Genomic DNA, 19,065 nt, shown 5'->3' on the forward strand with positions numbered 1-19,065 from the left:
AAATTGTATTTTTGTATCGGTGCTGATCATGCTACCTTTTCATGAACTTGAAAAGATTTGGAAGTTGTTTGCTGCGTTTGATATTAGTCGCTTGGCATCTAGCATGGTGTCGCTATCACTGCACGTCTCGCTCCCCAGATAAGTAAAATGACTGACTGACTTCTGGTATTTCTCGGTCTACTTTGATGGTGGTTTTTGAAACATTGATAGACATATATTTTGCCTATAGTCTGCCTTATTTACTAAATGAGTAATATACATATTTTTTTAAATTGCAAGTCATATTTCATTTTTAGTAAATCATATAATAGTGATTTCTCTCTCCAACCTAGGTCTCGTTGTCTTTCCTTGTAAAGATAGTTCAGTGAAGGTTTGGCCACTGACTTACTTCACCTAAAAAGGGAAAACCACCTATTATTTGGTTTCTCTGAAAATTTGACTAGTCACCTAGACTTAGAAAGCAAATCAGCTGTCCAGATTTGAGGTTCATAATCATAAAGAAATGCAATTTACCATCAAGAAAAAAAATCATAGCAGCACATACAAGATATAACAATGTGATACTCTGGAACAGTAATAGTACTGTAAAATCTTTATTTTGGGTTTCTGCCATACACACAAATAAAAAAGAATGAAATTAACAATACCAACACTGAGCTCAGTGCTAGAGAAATAATTGGACTGTAAGATTGTCCACTTAACTGAAATTGTCCATTTGTGACAATACTGAATGTACACAGTAATATGCAACCAATCAATAGATCCTCAAGTGACAGGATGTGCAAAGTAGCTGTCTTTCTTTTTCACCCCTCCTGTGTGTTGGTGCTCTCCACACACGAATGGTACACTGGAATATTCTGACCATCCCTGAGTTTCAAGGTGACATCTCGGAGACGCCAGCTGATACAAACCAAAAGAACATTTGACTTTAATTGACCAATTTCATACTGTGGTGATGTCAAGTATAAAAACACTAGGCAGCAAGAACCAAATCATTTAGTGTCATTAAATGGGCTTTAAAAAGGTTTGCAGATGCAAACCTCTAAAAGACACTTTCCTTGATGGCTTAACAGACCAAAAAACTACATATCCTGGTTCTGCAACACCAATAACATCCTGACAGGGTGATTGGTGTGTGCTTTTTTTTAAAAAATTTTTTAAATAACTTGTCTTTTTCCTTTTACAATCAGCCACTTCTGCCTATCAAGACTGCAATTAGGTAGTCCTTCGCTAATCTCTGGTATTGGATCTAGATCACATTGCTAAAGAATTATCCTAGTTAGGGAGGCTTTGACACCACATTGTTACTGAATGTGATTGTTGATACAAGTATAGAAGCCCATAGGAGGAGGCAAGTATGCAAAGAGAATAAAATGACTCCATTTAGAGAAAGAAAGCTGTACTTCTGGGATACGCAAAGGTGCACCCTCTGCTCTTCAAAGTTCTGCTCTAAGCCCACTTTCTGAGAGGACTATCAGTGTTAATCTGCCAGCCACGAATAACTTTTGCTCCTTCAAGTATACGTCCCTAAGGGTGCTCCACTGTAGGAAGCACACCCACCTGTGCGCTCTCGACTGGAGAATGCAAAGCCATGTCCATGGGCCTGCACCGAGCAGACCCTCATGCCTCCATTGGCCTAACTGTGCCCATTGAAATAGCAGGGCTGTCCAGAAAACAAGAACTCCATTTTGTGAAAAACGTGTGAGGTTTCAGAATTTGTTTCCATTCCGATGCAGAACAGAACAAAAAGACCTTTCAAAATTTTGACAGAAAGAAAAAAACCCAGAATAGCCAGGAGGTTAGAGCACTCATCTGCGATGAATCAGGCAGCAGGGACTTGCGTGGATGTGGAAGACCCAGGTTCAAGTGCCCTAACCATTGGGCCGCTGGCTATGGGGGATTGTTCACTCTCTCTGGGTTTTATCAGAAATTCCATCCTAGGGCTGAGAAACCTTTCTGATGAAAACTAGAACAACAGTAAATTAGGTAAACAGATAACATTTCTGCAAACAGTTTTGGTTTCAATCCATCAGCATTTTCTGAAAAACATTCTGTCAAAGTTCTTGAGCAGCTCCAGTCAGCAGTAGCCATTAACTTAAGTGAGAGGAGTAGTGTCAGGCCAATGCTGATCACTTTTGAAAATCCCACACATACCGTAATACAATTAGGTTGCTGCACCTTTGTATGATGAATCTATAGTCTGGTCACTCCAGGTCCAATTTTCAAATACTCCTATTTTCAAAAGTGACTTTAGACACTGGGGCCGAAGTCTCTTCTTTAAAAGTGATCTAAGCTCTTATGTGTCTGTCATTTTTTAAAATAGGACTTAGGAATCTAAGTCACTTTTGAAAATTTGACCTTCAGTGTCTTGTCATTGCTGTTTCTCTTTCTAGATTCTAGACTGTCTGCCCATTATCAAGAACCATGTCAGATAACTCAAGTATAATATAGCTATTCCCAACAATGGCTTATGCTGTTCTGTTTTATGGAGCACCTGTGTTTGAATCACTGTGATCTGGTTCAAGGACACATTCATGTCTCATCTATTACAAAATGGAACTGTCAGGAACCAACTATATTGCTACCATTTGCTTGGCACAAATGTGGCCAAATACTTGTGTGATGAAGTTTTACTGGCATGAATGTTTCTGGGAAATATATTTTAAGTTTGCACTGGGGTATGTTTGGAGAGTGAATTTGAAATTTATCTTAGGACTTGTCAAGACGAACAGTGAGTGTACGGCAGACTGGAGTGTAAATGTCTGTTGCAGCAGCATGCCACACGCTGTCTGTGTGGACTCTGCTACTGCGCACTAAAAGTTCCCCAGATCAAAGTGCAGAATCAGGGTCCACGTGGACAGTTAGTGCGCTGTAGATTTACACCCCAGCTTGCTGCGCACTAACTGTCTAGATAAGCCCTTACGTACTTATATGGCCCCATTCACCTAGTATCTGATACGCAGGTAGTATTATCTCCTTTTTACAGATGGGGAACTGAGGCACACAGGGACTAAGTGACCTACCCAAGGTCACCTGTAGATCGTGGCAGAGCACAGATTTAAGCCCAGGTCTCCCAAGTGCTAGGCTAGTACCCTAACCACTGAATTTTAAATTTGGTTTCCACAAGAATTTTCAACTACTCTTGGTAAGGCTTATCTAATTATGTAACAGAGACAATCCCATAGTGCCAGGTGCAACTAAGCAAAACTGCTTTGGTTTTGGAGATCTAACCACAAGACACAGGGAAAACTGAACTAACAAACGTTTTGTACCGACTTTCAAGAACAAATAAATGTGGAAACTGTAGATTGTTCAGAAATTCTTCAATTCGCAATAGAGATCAAACTTGCTGAATAAATTATTGGTTCCTAATTATTCTCTCAGTTCTGGAAATCAGTTTGGCCTTGAGAAAGAGGGGGTCTGGGTTTAATACTGAAAGCCCCACATCCATAACACAGATTAGTATCTTGGAGTACAAAGAAATTTCCATTTCACCCCAATACAGCCTTTCTTTGAACAAAGAGAGACCATATTACTCAGGTACTTGAAGAAAATGACACAATCCTTAGCTCACCTCACTGGGTACGTCTGTGCTGCCCCTGGGATGGAGCCTCCCAACCCTGCTAAACATACTCCTGGTAGCGGGGCTCAAGCTACCACGCTAAAACTAGCACAGTGGACATTGCCACTCAGGTGGCAGCTCTGGCTCTCAACCCCACTTGACCCTCTGGGTCTGAACTCAGGTGTCGAGCCACAAGAGCTGCAGTGCCCACAGGGCTGTTTTTAGCGCACTAACTTGAGCTCCACTAGCACAAGTCTGTTTACCAGTGGTGGAAGGCTCACTCCCAGCTGCAGTGTAGACATACCCATCGCATCATGGCATTGCTGTGGTCTGAGAACAGTAGAAGATATCACAGGCCTGTTAAAATAACTAAGGACAATCAGTGTTAAACCTGGTGCCCAACTATTTTAGCATTTTTTTTTGTGTGTGAAGGGGGAGAAAAAGGGGGGTAGATTAGACTCAGTGGGCCTATTATGCACTCCAGTATACTGGGTTACAGTTAATAGAGGACCGTTTTCAGCACAAAGTTCTCAGTCTAATGTCCTCATCCTTTTGTATTCTGTGGATAAGAAATGTAAATTAGTTAATAGATATTGTCACTTCCATAATGACAGCAAGTGAACACAATATTTCATAAGCTCTTCAAAGGCAGATTTCTTATTTCTATAATCTCAGCCATTTTGATGACTATAAATCAAAAATCTGGCCCTGTTGCCCCTGATTCTCCTACTACCCTGAACACTCCACAGAGTAGCCTTTTATTCATACTCACCAGTTAAAGGAGAGGTCTCTTACTGAATTGGTATGGAGATATCCAGCTGATTTTGTTCCAGATACTGGTATCTTTAACTGCAGATATATAAAAGTTAGTTGAACACTTTCAATGGCTGATGTTAGTGAAATGAATGTTTTATTCCTTCCTTAGTCAATAAGATAAAACTGAATCACTCCCACAATTTTAACATGGATACTTCAGCTTTTCAGCACTTTAGAGAGTTTCATTAAACTTTTTTAATGGGGTGTGAGTGTATCAATTTTGTCATACACAAATCGGTGTTAAAAGAATGTTCTATGTTATGACTGCAGCCATATAAAGAAAGTCACTTACTCTCTGAAATATTTGAACTAACACCCTTTCTTTGCAAAGCGCTAGGAGATCCATGGATGACAAGTATTACATAAGAGTTTATTATAACAAATACAGGCACGAAGGCTGGGATAGTCAAAGCTACCCTTCATTAAATTAATGGGAATTGGATAGTAAAATCCTGCAGCAGCTTTGAAAATTCTACCATTAAAATACTGTAACTTAATAAATTAGGCTACCGCTGCAGTATTGCGTTTCTGCTAAAACATTCAGCATGGCTGAAGAAAATAAATATGCTTTGTCTATTCTTGATAGACCATCAAAAATGACATCACCAAGCCTTCTCAAGCAGGTCTAGCTGGCAGGAGTTGGGCGTGCTCTGGAGGTGGTACAATAGCCCCTGGGCCTTGCTGTAGCAACCCACTCTGGCTGATGAAGGATCATTCACTGGTTTCATATCTCTGATGAAATAATGCTCCTCATCATAGAGGGCACTGAGTGACATGGTGGATAAGAAAGCAGTTGGCTGGTCAGAGGAATTAAATGTGACTTGATCCTGAGACATTTCAATCTTTGTAACATTCTTAAAGGTGACTTACAAAGGAAAAAATGAATTGGAGGTTGGTGGATCCCCACTTCTGATCTATATAAAGGAAGCTTGACATTTTTTGTCTATGCTTTTTATATTGGAAATTCAGCTCTTGCCTGGAAGACTCTAAGGGCAACTGGAGAACTAGGAAATTCATAACACTACAGATATCATGTAACTGGATCCTGATTTAACTGAAAGGGAAAGTGAATTTTATTCAGTCTGTTTAAAACTTGCTGCTTTTTATTTTCTTGGTTAACACCTTTAACTCAAATGCCCTACAGCCAGCTGGAAGAAGATATTTGTCAAAGATTCAAAACCCTGTGCTCCTTTCATTAATGGCTTTGAAAACTCTCCGGATGCATCTGAAACCTCTAGCAAAAGCAGGGAAGACCAGACTAAATACCCTTGACCTTCGTTTTGTTTTTAAAAAGCCACTGGCTATCTACACCAGTGGTTCTCAACCAGGGGTACATGTACCCCTGGGGGTATGTGGAGGTCTTCCAGGGGGTACATGAGCTCATTTAGAGATTTGCCTAGTTTTACAACCGACTGCATAAAAAGCACTAGTGAAGTCAGTACAAACTAAAATTTCATACAGACAATGACTTGTTTATACTGTTCTATATCCTACACACTGAAATGTAAGTACAATATTTATATTCCAATTGATTTATTTTATAATTATATGGTAAAAATGAGACAGTAAGCAACTTTTCAGTAATTGTGTACTGTGACACTTTTGTATTTTTATATCTGATTTTGTAAGCAAGTAGTTTTTAAGTCAGGAGAAACGTGGAGGTACGCAGGACAAATTGGACTCCTGAAAGGGGTACAATGGTTTGAAAAGGTTGCGAGCTACTGATCTCCACTGATACAAAGCCCTAGTGCAGACACAGCATAAAAAGTGACCTTTATCAGTCTGGCTTTACTCTGCTTCAAACTAGTGTGAGCTGTGCTGGTGCTAGTCACACTTTACAGTTGTGCAACACATCCACACCAGGACTAACCTTTTCAAAAGCACCCTCAGTGACTTATGTACATAAGCTACATTGAAAGTCAATTGGTCTTAGATGCCTAAGTGACGCAACTGCTTTTGAAAATTGTATCCTCTGGCTTTTTTTAGTGGCATAGCTATTCCAGTAGCTAAAAACCCCAAGATAGGCAAGGCCTTATGTAAAAATAAAAAACAAGCAGAAAAAAATCTTTTTGGGTGGGGATGGTGAACCTTTTATACAGCATAAAGAAGCATCAGTGGGTGCACACACCATTTCTTTCCTGTATGAAACTAATTAGCACAACATGGAGGAGTAATTCTTGCTATTCACTCCTCTACCATATTTCAAATCAAGAGACTTAGATGCCTTTGAAAGTTTCACCCTAAGTGGGCAATGAACACTCATCTATGGGGCCTGTGCGCCTAAATCACTTAGTCGCCTTTGAAAAATCTCCTCCTCACTCTCCTCCCCATCATTACTATACACTTAAAATCCATCTTTCAGAGCCATGTTTCACTGGCAGGCTCACTGCTCTTACCTGTGCTCTGGCCATGTCAACGCGATTATTCTTGTCCGTCAGTCTGATGTTGTGAACTTTAAGAGGGGGAGCCCCCAGTGCCTCCAAGGCTACAGGGTCATTCTTAAGCTGCTCAATAGCCAGTTGATAATACTGTGTCCTGGCAAAATTTTCTAGATCAAAGAAACAGACCATTGTGGAAGGAAGTCAATATGGGGTTGAAAAAAACAAATAAAAGGGAGACCTAAGATATATATATTTTTTTTTTTTTTAAACCAACTTCTGTTGGTGAAAGACATGAGCTTTTGAGCTATAACTTGAAGAACTCTGTGTAGCTCGAAAACTCGTCTTTCACCAACAGAAGTTGATCTAATGAAAGTTATTACCTCACCCACCTCGCCTCTCCCATATCGGACCAACACGGCTATAACAACACTGCAAATAAAAGAAAAAAGACATTCTCCCGCCCCGCACCCCCCATTTTTTTATATATAGAATATAATAAAATATGCACACAGAAAACCCTCCAGAGAGAGAATTCAACCCTATAAATAGTAATAACCAGCCATGAGATACCAGACATGATTCCGAAATCTGAGACTTTTACATTTGTGGATTGCCAAAAAGAGAATCCCAAGTCTGCACTACCACCCGTTTCAGTGGTGACCGCAAACAATTCTAAATGTGGGGAAAACAACTAGATGGACAACTACTGACTAAAGATGATCCCAACCCCCTAAATCAGAAACGTTGCAGCAGAAGGAAAGTGTTGTTCTGTAGCAAATTTAGGTGAAATAGGCCCTGGATTTAAGACCTTTCAAATGTCCTTTACAGGTAAGAGTGGCATTATGGGCAAGTTTCCATGCTATTCTGACACTTGTAGAGCAGTAGGAGGTGCATTCAACAACATTCTGAATGGATTCTAAACTTTAAAGGGAATTCTGGAAAACATGTAGGAACTGAGAGAACTTCTCTTACATTGCTCTAGGAAGGCAGTAGCAGCTGCTGCTACAGAACCTTGTGTTATAGCTTTAGGGACTTTTGCTTAAACCTTGCTTAATCCTATAACACGAGTGGAGGAAACATTAATTTTAAAAGGGTATCATGAAACATATACAGTTGTCACCATCAAAGTCAATGTGCTCCCAGTTACTACATCACAGTATGTGAAGTATCACAGCAAGGAAATACAGTGAAATAGTGTGGCAGCTGAGGTGATAACTGGAAAATATTCTTTCCAATCCTGACCAATGTATAAAATAGAGTTGTCGGGGTGTGGGGGGGTGGAGGACTAGTGGGCCTTCTAGTGCTAGAAAAATCTTGAAGCAAACTTTTCAAGCTGTGCATGCTGAGAGCGGGATTTTCAGATGTTCTCAGCACTGGCCTAGCTTCATTCCCACTGACTTTAATGAGAAGAGGGTTAGGGTTAGGCTAACACCGAATACTTTTGAAAATCCCACCCTGAATATCTAGTTCCCACCTTAGATTTAAAACAGAGGACCCAAATCATTTGTTTGTCCACCTCTTTATATTGCTCTGGGAGTGCAACGGGGTTGGAGGCTGTCCCCAGTTGACAGAGGCAGCTTTGCTGGTTTCTAGCCCAAGTTCTCCCATAGCCACTAATGAGGGCTGCAGCTGGCCATTTTCTGAGGGAGGACAGCCTCTGAGGGCCATGGATAGCAGTCAGCCAGGCTGCTTTCAATACTTAGAGGCCATCCCCAGCATAGAAGCAGACTGAATCGGGAAGCTGCAGCCAGTCCCCCTTCACCCTGCTTCTCAGCTGTGCACAGTAGACAGTGGTATCTTATGATTATCTTGCCTGAAGTATTAACATAAATGCCTAAATGTGTGTGAACTTAGATATCTATAGCATGAACCCAGAGCAGGGGTTTCTAAAGGGCACAACAGTTGGCTATAAGGACTACTGTTTATCTCCTCACAGAGAGCCTGAAATTGGAGCTCAGTGGTTTGTAGTGACAAGAAACTTCTCGATTATTGTGCCTAAAACTATTTCAGCATGACACAAAACTTAAATGGTGGGAGCAGTGGAAGCCTGGTTGGGTTGTTTTCTCCCTGGCAATGTCTTCGGGGCTCTGACAAAGCAAAGAGAATCTTTGTAGAAAAGGTCCAGAACAGGAACAGTTATATGCAGATATATAAGGAAGTGATGTAAACCACTGGGTACAGCAAAGGGAGAAGTCAGGGGATCCTAGATTTAAATGCTACTCAGCTATTCAATGTACAACATGGAGGAAGTCCCAGGACTTCCTTGCGCTTCAGTCATCTTGGCTGTACACATGAAGATGAGGAAGGGGAACCAGAACTTCATTGAATCCACATGATTGGCACTGGTGCTTAGTTCTCCTGGGTTAACAAGCCTTTAAGGTTAGAGATATGAAACTGTATTAGCTTGCAAGTCAAATAGTAGCTTCTGTTTCTGATTGATGCTAACAAAGAGGGTAACTCTCATTAAAGGCTGTACTTTAGTGATTAAAAGCCCAATTGGCCTGTAATCAAAATATCAAAAACATTATGTGGCTATCAACATCACACCAAAGCAATGGTCCTTAATAGGCTATGCATATTTCACTTGAACATTTCACCGGACAATGGTTTTAATGATGATCAATAGACACATAAACTAAGTGGATTGTTAGCTAAATGATTTGGGAAAGGAGAAAGTAAATCTATGTCAAGGGATGTTAAGAGAAAATGCTAATATCCCTGTTAAATCCAGCCTCTCTATTTTAAAACATGTCAGGCTTATCAGTCTGCCTGAGCTGCAATTCAGAACTCAAGTGCATGAGTTGTCTGAAATACAAGTTGGCTTTCCAATGTTGTCCAATTTGTTATTAAAATATGTCAAATGAAGGGAAGGTTTCACAACTACTGAGGGCTTCAGAAAGGAGTTTGGCCACCCTTCCTGCAATGTCCTCAAGTACAAGGCTAGGCAAAAAGCAATATAAACTGATAGTAACTACAGTAGAACCTCAGAATTACAAGCGGACCAGTCAACTTCACACCTCATTTGGAACTGGAAGTGCACAATCAGGTAGCAGCAGAGACCAAAAAAGGCAAATACAGTACAGTATTGTGTTAAATGTAAACTATTATAAAAAAGGGAAAGTTTTAAAAAAAAAAAAAACTCACAAGGTAAGGAAACTGTTTCTGTGCTTGTTTCATTTAAATTAAGATTGTTTAAAAGCAGCATTTTTCTTCTGCATAGTAAAGTTTCAAAGCTGTATTAAGTCAATGTTCAGTTGTAAACTTTTGAAAGAACAACCATAACCTTTTGTTCAGAGTTACAAATGTTTCAGAGTTACAAACAACCTCCAATTCTGAGGTGTTCAGAACTCTGAGGTTCTATTGTACAAGGGAAAGGCATGAGACCCCGAGGACTAGAGCATTCTAATAAATGGAAACAAAGCCTGTTGCTTCAGGACTATTAAATGTCTGGAAGTCACTAAAAAAGAAAATCAATTGCTTGAACTAATAACATTAATAATTCCCAGCCAATTAAATCTAGCAAGTAGATCTGTCTGTCATCTAACTGTTTAAATTAAATTTAAATTAAATTAATGGAGATATCCTATCTCCTAGAACTGGAAGGGACCTTGAAAGGTCATCGAGTCCAGCCCCCTGCCTTCACTAGCAGGACCAAGTACTGATTTTGCCCCAGATCCCTAAGTGGCTCCCTCAAGGATTAAACTCACAACCCTGGGTTTAGCAGGCCAATACTCAAACCACTGAGCTATCTTCAATAGACGTTGATGCTCAGCACCTCACAAGATCCATTTTGAGGGAACAGCACCATAAAGTGGATGTATTACAAACTGACCAGAATTCTAATGGTTCACATTTCCCTATTTAAGTGGTGTTCCCCTGCCCCTTCCCCCGCATTTCCCAACAACAAGGATTTTTAAAATCTAATAGAGAATAGAAACCTACATCTGTTTTTAAATAAATCCTTTTGAGACTAAAGTAACCATGCTTCAGAGAGAACTAGTATTAGAATTAAATAAAGCCTAGCCTACAAAATAAGGGACATTGCATTGGCAGGTGTGATTAATAAAATCTTTAAGCTCTGCTGCTCTTCCCTCCAATCCATGTTTATCAGAATCTGAACTATTCTTATTTGTCAACTGTACAAAGGGGAATGATGTGGAGAGGGCAGAAATAAGGTTGCTAATAGCAACAGGACTTACTTTGCATAAGATAATACATCACAGCACATCCCCCACCACTTAACAGCCCCAGATAAATAGCCATTTGCTGTAGTTTTCTTAAAGAGGCTGGCATTTTTCTCCCTAGGAAGAGAAAAAAAGAAAGAGACACATTTATTGTATGAGGAAAACTAAGATTTTTTTTTTGCCAAAGTTCTTTCAATATCCCAGCAAAATAAACCGGAATGAAATCACTGCATGTAGCAATCAAGCTCTCTCTGGGGCCCCACAGTACATCCAGAGGAAACCTGTGATGAGAACTGGGCACCTAAGCAGGATAGAATATGTTTATTCACTTCCTTTTGCGATGCCACCACTTCACTAATTGCCAAGAAGAAAATGACCTCCCTGGTGTGGCTGATGGCCAGAAACACAGCATATTGTTCTCAAGGCTTACCATACATACTCAGTAACACAGTGCAAGTATTCAGGCTTGAGAGGCCAGATTTATCCCTAGTGTAACTCCACTAAAGTAAATATGCTTGCACCGGAGTCAATTTTGCCAGAAGTCTTAAGCTACAGAGCCAAGCTACATCACTGCCAGTAAACATAATGTTGCTGAGATTTGAGTTTGTTGGGTTTTTTTTTTTTTTAAGCCACTGGTAAACAGGAAGATTCTTGCAATCCTATTCTTCTCTAATCCTTTTCCTTTACCATCCTGCCCATTTGATGAGTCATGGTTGTGTATCTGTCTGAATGACAGCAGAGTAACAACTACCTCCTAAAGAGTCAACCTAGTAGAAGTTCTTTGGCTTGGCTACCAAAGAGTATTGCTAAACCATACGGCCAGGAGAATCCTATCTAACACTCTTCCCCAGATCACTCCTTCAGGCAGGTTGTGGCAGGATGAGCCATAAACAAGCATCTGAATAGCTGTTTCCTAAAGTGTTTCCATCACAAAAACGGGACAATGGACTGTTGGGGGGGAAACAGTCTGAACCTCATTTCAAATGTGAAGCAGTCTTGTTGACTGAAGAGTGTAGATGTCTGGAGTTAGTGTGGGCACTACTACTGGATGCTCTGATAAATTATAAAATTAGTGGTCTTAAAGGTTTCAAGCCCAAACCTTTGCCCTGCTGAAACTCTGCAAATGGACTGCTTAGCTAAAGCTGTTTAATGAAGCATAGCACAAAGCCAATTACAGAAATATGATCGAGGCAAAGCCACTTAATACATCTTATGAAAATGGTCAGCATATCTCCCAAGAATGCATTAGTCAGACCTTGCATCATCTGAGGAACCACAGTTTAAGAGGGTGGAGTGACAAACAAAGGAACTCTTTCTCATAATGCTACGCGCTAGTGTGTGACATCAGCATGATGTCTGGTATGTTCCCTGTCCTGCCTCAGAGATTGATTGTTTGCCTGAATTTCCCTATCCTATCCCCTCAAATTTTCTAGCTGAGGTAAAGGAGGAATTTAATAACTAACCCAGATATCACTTTTGTCTATTGCCTAATGTGCATAAACAACTTTTAACTGTGTATTGTTACATTGTACCATAGCATTTTAAAATCGTCTTTGCCAATTAGATCGCTACGTTGAAGAGTAATTTCTTATGTGGAAGAACTGTTCTGAAATCAGAATACTACATATTACTTTCATAGCCACAGCGCTCTACAAGTCCTCCGATAATATAAATCTTCAGAAGAGCCCTCTTAAGTAGGCAAGTATGATCACCATTTTACAGATGACACAACTGAGGCAGAAAGATCATGTAACTTGAAGTCCCCATAAGGAACCAGTTTCAGAGCTGAGAACAGTCCCCAGGTCTGCACTAAGACCATTAGAGCATGCGAGCAATCCCAGCCTCTCCATCCTCCAACCCTGCCTACCCCACCTTTCCCATGCAGGCTGTTGCTGACTTTTTCAAAGAGACAATGGATTTTCGTTGGTTTTGACTCCCCTCTTCAACTCTTGTCCTCTTCCCCTGTCATTGCCCCCCTTCTCTAGCTCCTCTGCCTGCACAAGTGACCCCCATCTCCTCTTCTTCCTGACCGATCTTTCCCCTAGTCTTGCTCACCTTTCCCCTCAACCTCTCATGCTACTCAAGTACCTCACAGAGAGTGGAAATAATAAAATTCTTCTTGTTGAGAAGTGGTACTAGAGGATTCACAAGGACACACTCTTCTGAAAGGAAAAGCAGAACTTCTCCCAAATATACTTCTTAATGCAATTTTCTGCAAGAAATACCTCATGGTGTATGTTTGTGTAACTCACATCTCTTATTATGGCCAACTTGGTGTGCTGCCCAGTTGTTCCCCTCAGCCTATTATGATGTTTGCTCAACCAGACGTACAATAAAGCTGTAAACTGGCCAACGCTACCACTATTTTAGAAAAAGTCTGTCTTTGATCTGGAAAGCTGATCATTGTGTAACATGCTGTGACCTGAGGCATTTGTTATGTCCCTTTCAAAACCGTGGCCTAGAAGTGCCAGGCATAATTTTCTTCTTGCAGTGAAATTCAAGGTAATAGTATGCAAATGTCTGTGCCCACTAGGCACAGACGACAGCTTGCTGAGGAAAACAGAAAGACACTGAAATCTAGCACCAGTAAGCATCATAGGTAATACACATCAGTCTTGCATAAACCTAACAAAGAGCTGTAGTCAAAGGATCTGCTACTTGCAACCAAAATGTCTGTGGTTCATTAGGCATCACAGTCTGATCAACTCTCAAACAAGTGTGATGGAGAGAGAGAGGCATCCATGTCAATTAACGGGATACTTATTTTATACACCTGCTATAATGTTCACCCTTCTTTACATCCAGTGGGTCTAGTTATACGTCTCTGCTAGGTCGCAGTCTACACAAACATTAACATTTCCCTTTTGTGAACTTCGAGGAAGCAAGAGGCTCAGCTGCTTAAATCTCACTAATCTTTTAAAAGATGAGATTCACAAATGCCGTTTGGCAAGAGTGAATTATGAACTCAATAGTTACTGCAGCCCTCTCAATCACACCATCTATCTGAGGAACTTATATGCCCCCCCATTGGCAGAGTGTCTGAACACTTCACAATCTTTAATGGATTTATCCTCGCAACACCCCTCTAAGTAGGGAAGTGCTACTTCCCCCACTTTACTTATGGGAAACTGAGGCACACAGACTTGGCCGTGTCACACAGGACCTGTGGGAGAGCAGGGTTTCCCAAATCCTAGCCTGTAGCACTCTAACCCATCCTCCCACATACATCTTGTCTGCTATGATGATATATACCTGGGACAGTAAATTACCGTAGGAGATTCAAAAGGCCAAAGCTAGCTAGTTCTTTTTACTCCTGGGGGAATTCTGCACCACTGCTCAGGTGCAGAATTCTTTGCTTCCCTGCAGAAAAATATTTCTGAGGGGACGCAAAGGAAAGCCACAAAAGTAGTTACTTGTCCCTGGAGGAGTAGTAGTTACTTGCCTGGAGCAGCCAGCAGAGACATAAATCAGCACTGAGGGGGTAGGGGGTACATGTGTGGGGAGATGTCAATCACTGCCAAGGGGTGGGGCTGAGCGGGCCTGTGTCAGAGAGCGAATGAGAGAGACTCTGGCTGGCTATTGCGTGGAGGGGCAGGGCTTTGAGGTGTTTGGAGGCAGTCTCTGTCCCCTCAGGCAGAGCTTAATGTAGCAGCCTGTCTGCTTAGTTGTTCCCAGGGCCGGCTCCAGGCACCAGCCGAGCAAGCTCATGCTTGGGAGGGCAGATTCCAAGGGGCGGCATTCTGGCCGCCCTTTTTGGTTTGCCGCTCCTGCCGCCCTGTAGGGGGCAGCGGTGCGGAGGAGGGGAGCACCCTGCTGCGAGCGGGCTGCGCACTCCGTCTGTCCCAGCTGGTGCCAGGTCTGTGAGCACCCCGCTGAAGCCCTGGCCACCCCCCTTTTCTCTCTCCCCCGCTCCCTCCCCCTCCCCCCGCAAGCTGGGACACGTCTGCAGCGCCAGGAGCCCCCCCCCCCCCCCCCCCCCCCCCCCGCGGTTTTTTTTTTTTTTTTTGCTTGGGGCGGCAAAAAAGCCAGAGCCGGCCCTGGTTGTTCCCATCCTTAGTGAATTCCCCCAGGAACATAAAACAAGTGTAAAAGTTTTAAGGCTCCTTTACATTGCCAGAGTGGTGTAAAGGAGCCTTATTGTAAATGACAGTATGGCTTTATAAATTGTGAGTTTGATACCCCAGCCCTCACTTGCTTTTCAGTTGCCGATGATATAATACTGAGCTAATGGCTGCGTATATTTGTTGACTAAAAACTAGAAATAAAGGATCAAACCTAGCTACATTACTGTTAGACAAAAGGGATTTGTCTATATCCTCCAATGCTATCCTTCCCATTCTCCATCCATTGTATTGTAATTTAAATGAATTACCAAAATAATTGAAATTGGTGTGATTATATTGCATTATTTTGACAAATAAAATATGCAGAATTTTGCAATAACGTGTTTGGCCCAGAATTCTCCCAGGAGAATCTTTAATGCATATTTTAACAAGTCTCCAATGAGCTGAAAAGAGAATTCTGATCTCTCATTTCCTCAGACAGCACAACAATTCAGCTACCATCTACCCTATAAGTGTATTAGACAGTAAGTTTCTTGTCGTGTTGTCAACTGATGAATGGTGCAACCAAGGCATGCGCATGCAAGAGGGCTTTTGGAGAGAACTTTTCAGTAGCAATTCAGGGACTTGTTTGTTGGGCAAACTACATCCTGCTGTACCTCTGTTCAGTGGCGAGGGTGTACATTTCCATGAAATTTTATTATTTCATTCACCAGGGGTTAATTTCCTTTCCCTAATCAGGATGACTACCTGTGAACTATAGGGTTAAAAGATCCTATCAAAACACTTTACACCCTTAAGCAAGCAACAACTGGTGACTTTTTAAGTGTGATCTATAAAATGCAAGTGAGAAAGAGGATTTTGGGTTCCCGAACATGTATTAAGATATGAATATTAACAAAGACCAATCATCAGGATTGTCATTCTAGTTCTGCTAGCTATCTGGTTTTTGCTAAGATTAATGAGGGGTGTGGGGGGAGCCATGCTTTGTGGAAAGTAGCAATCAACTTGGGAACCCTGTGGTCTATAAAGGAATCTCGGAAAGAGAGAGAATGTACATGTCATTCACAGTACAGGATGTAATAGTAACAAGGGGGAGGGATAGCTCAGTGGTTTGAGCATTGGCCTGCTAAACCCAGGGTTGTGAGTTCAATCCTTGAGGGGGCCACTTCAGGATCTGGGGCAAAAATCAGTAATTGGTCCTGCTAGTGAAGGCAGGGGGCTGGACTTGATGACCTTTCAAGGTCCCTTCCAGTTCTAGGAGATAGGATATCTCCATTAATTAAATCTAAAAGGGGGAAACAATGAGAATCTGAGCAGGCCCTATAAGCGCAGCAACCTGAAGTTAGGACATTGGCAATGAGTATTTTTACTTCCCTGTTACCAGCCATTTTCTATAAAGAGGTCTTCACAGCTAGGGTAAGAATCTGTTAGACCACTAACGGGCATGTGAGTCAGCTTGTGAAAAACAAGCGCAGATTTCTTCACAATTGCTATTGAAAAGCACCAGTTCCAAGAAGACTGACACAAAAGGAGGAAGTGAACTACTTTGCAGGAAGAGTCTTTAATTTTAACATCAAGAGGAAAGCTAGGCTGAGATTAATGCACATGAAAGAATACTGAATCTACAGTATCAAAAGAATGGATGTATGGTTCTCACCAGAGAACCAGTCTGAAAGCAGAGTTGCTGGGCAACTTTATTTCACACAGTGAAAACGTAATGTAAAGATACAGGCCCAGGAGGTGGTTATGGTTCGGTTTGAAGCTGAGACCGACTAAGGGTTGGAGTTCTATAGCACTGAAATATAATAAGCCCAGAATGGTGACAATTGCACAAGTTCATTTCAGCTGTCTCAAATGGTGAAATTCTCTCAAAAGCTACTGTTCTCATGAGACTTTGGCTTATTTTGAATCTGAGCTGGAGGACCTTTTATAGATTCATAGATTCTAGGACTGGAAGGGACCTCGAGAGGTCATCGAGTCCAGTCCCCTGCCCTCATGGCAGGGCCAAATACTGTCTAGACCATCCCTGATAGACATTTATCTAACCTACTCTTAAATATCTCCAGAGATGGAGATTCCACAACCTCCCTAGGCAATTTATTCCAGTGTTTAACCACCCTGACAGTTAGGAACTTTTTCCTAACGTCCAACCTAGACCTCCCTTGCTGCAGTTTAAGCCCATTGCTTCTTGTTCTATCCTCAGAGGCTAAGGTGAACAAGTTTTCTCCCTCCTCCTTATGACACCCTTTTAGATACCTGAAAACTGCTATCATGTCCCCTCTCAGTCTTCTCTTTTCCAAACTAAACAAACCCAATTCTTTCAGCCTTCCTTCATAGGTCATGTTCTCAAGACCTTTAATCATTCTTGTTGCTCTTCTCTGGACCCTCTCCAATTTCTCCACATCTTTCTTGAAATGCGGTGCCCAGAACTGGACACAATACTCCAGCTGAGGCCTAACCAGAGCAGAGTAGAGCGGAAGAATGACTTCTCGTGTCTTTCTTTTAGAGAGAAAGATGTTTGGCTTCAGGGAGTCCCTGACACTTGAGGCGGTTTAGATTTTAGACTCTGATATATGTGCACCTCTCTGATTATTTATTTAAGACCTTATCTTTCTGTCCTCATTGAGGTTGGCCTAACATTCCTCCACAGGTGTGGTAGAGAGTAGCAGTGAAACAAAGGGCACTTTCACCGGGTGGGGGTGTGTGTGTGTGTGTGTGTGTATAACATCTTATTTGTACATGTCTCAGATTACAGTCACTGAAGTGACAAAACTCGGAATCCCAGTTCTTTGGGGGCAGGGGCTATCTTTTTGAAGTATGTTTATACAGTTACTAGCACAGTAGAGCTCTGATCCATGACTGGGGTTCCAGGAACTACTGCAATACAAATATAATAATGGAAGCCATCACACTGAAGACTGAGGGAGCAGCACAAAACCTAAAGTAATAATTGCTGATTAATTCTCTGACCTGCTCATTGGCCCTATACCTGTGTGGAACTCAAGCATAGATGTGCCATAAATCCAGTCAGCCAGAGGTTTTTATATTTGGAAACAGTGCTGTTTTAAATGAGCAGAGTGGCACCTGTGCTTTCTCTGTGGCCAAATGTTGAGATTTGAAGCATTTGGTGTCTGAAAATCAGGTGACTTATTTAGGTGCCCAAGTATGATCTGAGTGTCTAAATTCAGGAGGCTGAAGCTATGTCCTATGCGCTTTTTGTTTGTTTTTGTTTTGTTTTGAGAACCCCTCTGCCTCTTCAGCAAGTCTGAATTCAAACTTGATCAGGTTACAGATTCAACTTTTGTGAAAACAAGTCACTTAAGTATGAAGGACACAGAGGATCAGGGAGATGGCTGGGAAACACCATACATCTCCTCATGTAGTTCACTCTTACCAGCTCCTGACAAATTCAGCTTACCCAGAAGAATGAGATGGAAATAACTGTCCATGACTCTTGTAAGACGAAACAGTGAGTTGTTTGGTATGTACAAGGCAGCTGGGTCTGATCTGGTTTTTCTCCCAGTAAATGTCTGGAGACACAGGGCTTCAGAGATGGTTTGTTGATAATGCCCACAAAATACTTTCTTCCCCAGTGTTGTCACTAAACAGGGGAAGTATAAATAGATGCGATAGGTCTGTTTCAACAGTAATATTTTAATTCACTGTTTTCCACATGTCTTCACTGACATTGTGCTAGTGCATTTTGAAATGCAAATGAAGACTTTGCACAAGTTATTTACCTTGAGTTTAAGTTTACAGTTACTTAAGTTTACAGACAATCAACATGAAGAGTAACAAGGGATGGGTTTGTTTTTTTATTATTATTTCTTCCCCATCCCATTTCAGGAGGAGTATTTTGACATTTAGAGAGAGAGATGCTGACTTGACTTTGAAATATTCTCACCAGGATCAGTCCACAGACTCTTCTCTAGAAGCTGAAAATGCTTCCAAGGAAGCTGTCCATCTAACAGGGAGATGAAAGGACTGTGTGCTCTTTCTGGTGAATTTTAGTCTATTTTCTGCCTCTATCTCTAGTTAATTAACTATAAAAACTAGAG

General features: G+C 41.5%; 1 protein-coding gene across 1 annotated transcript; it reads right to left on the reverse strand.

Annotated features, from left to right (window-relative positions):
- Nucleotides 1-577: 577 nt before the first annotated feature.
- LOC113407009 (cytochrome c oxidase assembly factor 1 homolog) lies at nt 578-18,456 on the reverse strand. The gene is made up of 5 exons (XM_026654056.1): nt 18,426-18,456; nt 10,959-11,060; nt 6,775-6,926; nt 4,335-4,411; nt 578-900 (listed from the first exon to the last, which is right to left on the reverse strand). Exons 1-5 carry the CDS (start codon nt 18,454-18,456, stop codon nt 804-806), a joined length of 459 nt encoding a protein of 152 aa, XP_026509841.1. The 3' UTR covers nt 578-803.
- Nucleotides 18,457-19,065: the final 609 nt, after the last annotated feature.

This window comes from Terrapene carolina, unplaced genomic scaffold, assembly GCF_002925995.2.
Source record: "Terrapene carolina triunguis isolate 2854851 unplaced genomic scaffold, T_m_triunguis-2.0 Scaffold179, whole genome shotgun sequence".
Lineage (NCBI taxonomy): Eukaryota > Metazoa > Chordata > Testudines > Emydidae > Terrapene > Terrapene triunguis.